This window comes from Vombatus ursinus, unplaced genomic scaffold, assembly GCF_900497805.2.
Source record: "Vombatus ursinus unplaced genomic scaffold, bare-nosed wombat genome assembly UNPS02004792.1, whole genome shotgun sequence".
NCBI classification, from domain to species: domain Eukaryota; kingdom Metazoa; phylum Chordata; class Mammalia; order Diprotodontia; family Vombatidae; genus Vombatus; species Vombatus ursinus.
The window spans coordinates 26,877-31,845 of NW_020944570.1; the positions used below are offsets into that span (position 1 = coordinate 26,877).

The window sequence follows — 4,969 nt, forward strand, 5'->3', positions numbered from 1 at the left end:
CATGGGGAAAATGCTAGAATTAAGGTTCATGAGGGGTATATGATCATCAAGAAAGGTTTCTCAAGCAAATAGAAGTATGAATAGTCAAACAAAACAAATTCCCACATTGGCCATGTCCAACAAGTAAATGCCTCAATCTGTACCCTGAGCCTATCACCTCTCTGTCAGGAGGTGGGTAGCATGCTTCATCATGAGTCCTCTGGAATTATGGTTGGTTTATAAGGTGATAAGAGCTCTTAAAAAGACCATCCTTTCCTGAGGGAGACAAAAGTCTCTGGGTGTGTCTGTAGCCTAGGAAAGATTTCATTCCTCTACTCTCAGTATAGGCCATGGGTGACCCTACCGTTTTTGGTGATGGCCAAGACTTCGCTATCACTGACTTCCTCCATCTAGGGGTGGGTGCAACCTCAGTGTTAAAGGTAAGAGGAGAGAGATATGGCTAATTTGTGGCCCAATTCTGAGGTGATGGACAATGCACGAGCAGATGACTGCTCCATGCATAGCGCTGGAAAACAAATACAAATATGACTGTCTGAACACAAAGATTATGTCTTTCTGAGTGTAGCTCTGGCCTGGGAAAACATCTCTGTTCCCCTGCACAGTGCAGACCAGCCTCTCAACTAAGAAGACCCTGGTATTTTTGGAGCTATTCAATTGTGACATCATAGATTTACTCCCCCTAGGGATGGGCACAACCTCAGAGTCCTTGGTTCCTACCCTGTTCTAGAACCTGGAGTCCTGTGTTCAGGAGAGAGCACTAGATTCCTCTACTGTGTGACCTTTTGTCTCCTGGGGGAAGGTGAGGCTGGTTGGGCAATGAGGATGACACAATCCTGCTCTCTCTGGGCTTAGTTCCTAGTTTTCCCATTGTGCTTTTAATCTCAGACTAATTCTCAGGATCTGTATCCTACCTTTTTTATTTTCTTCTCCCATAATTCCCTTGGATGCTGGAGTCGCCCAGACCCCGTGGCACAAGATCACAAGGACTGGACAAACCTGAGAAGTGAGCAGGATATGGGCCATGACACTGGGCTGGTATCAATAGGACTCCGGGATGGGACGTCAGATGATGGTTTTGTTCAATAATAAAGTACTTATTGTGAATGCTACCATTGCCAATCACTTCAGATCAAAGTCTCCAGAAAATTCTCACTTGTATCTTTACACCGAGTCCCTCCAAATGGAGGATACAGCCACATATCTGTGCACCAGCAGCTTGGCCATGCACAGTACTGTAACATCACATGCTTTCTGGAAACAAACTTCCCTAGACTCCAGCATAGGAAGCGAATGTAGGTGAGATGAGAAACAAAATGTTAATCAAAGAAGCAACAGCTCCTCAGGCTAGGCTTCACATGCTGAAAATGTCCAAGCTGGGTTACATAAGATAGTATTTTCATCTTCACTTTGCAGGTTCAGAAATTCAACTTTACCAGACTATTCTGGTTACCAAAGAAAGTAGTCACACTAACCAAAACTTAAAAGGGACTGATTTTTAAACAAGAAAGAGTCTTTATTAACTGATAATTAGCAACTTAATCCCTGAAATAAGATGAAGTCTCTTTTTTACTCCAAATGTTTACTCCAAAATCTCTTCCCAAGAAACAGGTCTATCAGAAAACCAAATTAGTAATGAAAAGGTTAGAAGAGATTAAAACAAAGAATGCTGCATGACCATGAAGGCTTTTTGGTTCTAAATGTACTCAAGCAAGACTTTCTTCTCCACTAGAAACACAGCTGTTGAGATAACTGCTGTACTAATTTTCTGATTGGAGTACTTACCATTTGACAAAGACCATGTTTATTTTTTTCTGGTTTTGGTAGTTGTCAGTCATTTCCATAGCCATCAGATTGTGAACTCCTTGAGGGCAGGGACTGTCTTTTGCCTGTTTTTGTGTATCCACTGCTTAGCCCAGATCTTAGCACATAGTAGGTGCTCAATAAATGTTTATTGACTGACTGTGCGCAATGAACATGACAGTACTATAAGCTCACACACGTAGAGCTAGAAGGAAGGAACTGCTAAATATTGGGAGGGATGGAGAATGAGAATTGGTTTTTGTGTGCCAGTCACTGCTCTGGCTAGAGTAGCCAACATAAATACTCTAATCAATTTAATAAATCCATCCCTGCTGAAGATGAATGTCTTGAATTAGAATAGATTGGAGAAAAATATCTCTCATGGTTATATCATTTTCCTAGTTCTGATCTATTGCTTCTGAGAAACTTTTTACTACTAATTTGGTTTTTTGAGTTAGCTTTCTTAGAGATCATATAATATGAGAGAGAGAGAGAGAGAGAGAGAGAGAGAGAGAGAGAGAGAGAGAGAGAGAGAGAGAGACTTAAGATTTTGGGGGAAATTTTAGCTCAAAAATATGCAAAATTATCTAAAGCAAATTCTATATATTGGGATATAATTATTAATAATAATCCTTAAATACACAGACATATGACTGTTCCTAGAAAGAGAATAGAAATAGATTCCATAAAGAAAAGACAAAGAAGAGAATAGGTTATTATAGCTGCTGCTCCTCTATCCACCAGACTATGTGTGCAGGGAGGTATATGGATCGATCATTTTTGGTGTCTGTTTCATCACCTTTGGGGGAGGAGAGTTAGTAGGGAGCATTACTATGATCTTTTTTTTTTTATCATTTTTGCAATCACAGCTTTGAAATTGTCCAAAAGCAATCCCAGAGTGCCGTTAAAACTGTGTTAATTATACATAGCACGGATTTCTTCTGTACTTCATTAGGTAGAGTTTCTCTTCCTGACTTCATCTTCTTAAGTGTAACTGACATTACCTCACAATGCATGTTAATTAGATTCTAAGGAGCTCAAGTATAAGTGTGGCAGTTACACTGTCATGGCTGATTCAACGAGACAAATTTAAATACTGGTAGATCTGTCTGATTTTGTGTGTTGGTTGTGCACTTCTGCTAGCCAGAGAGGGCTTAAGGAAGCATTAACAACACAGGAGGAAATGGAGACTTTGACCTTGTGTCCTCCTTTCTTCAACATAGTAAAAGTCTGTTTACCCCCTTTTAGACTATTTATAACAAAACTGAGCACAGAGGGGCATGGAAGAAAAGGATGGGAAACAACGACATCCTTGAAAGTTGAAATCCAAAAAACTGTTTGGGCATGAGACAAGGAAATGAAATAAATAGAAAAAGAAGAGAGGGGTAAGTAAGGACCATTTGGAAATATACAAGTCCTATTCCCATCTTCTTAAGATAGTTTCCAGTGAAAACCTAAGTGAACTGGCACAGGATAGGATCTTTCTATGCAAAGAAATATCTTAATGAGGGATTTATCTGTTATCTATCTGTATCTATAAACTATCTCTATCTTTTTATATCTATACCTATGTCATCTATATTGTTATCCATACCTATGTCATTGTTGTAAGTAAATACACCTTTACCTTGATATAGATATAGATATACCAGAGGCATCTCCGGCTTCCTTCCCTATTTCTCTTTTTTGGTCACTTTGGAAATCTCTGTATCTCATCTCTCTCTGCCTCTTTGTGTGTCTCTCTCTCCCTCTTTAAAAAAAAAAAATTACGTACCTCCTTCTTCCTTGCTCCTCAATCTATTTGAATTACTTTTGTCTCCATTTCTATTTTCTCAATGTTTCACTGGCTATAGTTCAAGGTCATTATCTTTGGAAAATAAATAAAATAAATTAATAAATAAAATAAAACATCCCTATCCCCTAGTAAAGCAAAACAAAAACCAAAAGCCAACAATAATGACAAAAACCCAGTAAACATCAAGACGTATAGCACATATATTTTATACATGTATGTTTGCGTGTGCATGTGTGTGCGGGTACATGTGTGTGTGTGTGTGTGTGTGTGTGTTCATTTGAGATAGCAAGAATGCTTTGGATAATGTAGTAAAGTAACGCTTTCACTTTTAGCCTGTTATACAATCCAAATTCAAGAATCGCTTGGCCACTAAGAAACTCAGTTTCGGGGCTTGGAAGGGGAGTTTCCTTCCTGTTCATGTGAGGTGTTCTTGTCCTATTTAAGAAAATAACCCTTGGGCTAGGAGTCTTTGGAGAGAGTTAGAGCACAGATTAAAGCATCTTAAAAAGGGAGAGGGAAGATTTTAAGACAACAAACACAGTTTATCAACAGGTGGTAAAGGGTTAGGAGTTGCTCAGCCCTATTACGTGTGACTCCACATGCTGTGACCCCATCATGAATACCCGGTTCTTTTGCCATGTGGCCTTTATTCTTTGGAGAGCGGGTAAATTCTGGGTACAGATGGGAAATCCTCACTCTGAATTTGTTGAACCCTACCTGCAAACCTTTCTCTGTAATAGAAGTCTCTCCTGATTTCAGCCTCTCTCATTCTATTTCTCTCCCCACAGGTCTACTGGATGCTGGAATTACCCAGACCCCAAGATACCTGGTCACATGGAAAGGAGATAATGTGACGTTTAGATGTGACCCTATCAAAGGACACACTTGGGTTTATTGGTATCAACAGCTTTTAGATAAAGAGATTACATTCTTGATTTCTTTCCAGAGCAGCACTCCCATGAATGACTTGGGGATGCACAAGCTTCGATTCTCAGCTAAATGTTCCCAAAACTCACCCTGTGAGCTGTCAATCCAAATCTCAGAGCCTGGGGACTCAGGCATTTATTTCTGTGCCAGCAGTGAAACCACAGTGCTGTGAAGCCTTCTCCTTTCTGTGCATAAACCTCCAGTGATCCCATACAGGAAACAGCAGTTTTTAACATGGAGTCCATGAACTTGGTTTTTTGTTTCAAAATATATTTTGTCAACTGTATTTCAGCATAATCAGATTTCCTTTGTAATCCTATATATTTTATTTTATGCATTTAAAAGCATTATTCTGAGAATGGACCCATAGGATTCACCAGACTGCCAAAGGGGTCCATCACACACACACACACACACACACACACACACACACACACACACACACAC

General features: G+C 39.7%; 1 gene segment (V, D, J or C); it reads left to right on the forward strand.

Moving 5' to 3' along the window:
- Positions 1 to 4,048: 4,048 nt before the first annotated feature.
- LOC114027701 lies at positions 4,049 to 4,694 on the forward strand. The segment is given in 2 exon segments: positions 4,049 to 4,259; positions 4,384 to 4,694. Coding segments are annotated over 2 exon segments (360 nt in total).
- Positions 4,695 to 4,969: the final 275 nt, after the last annotated feature.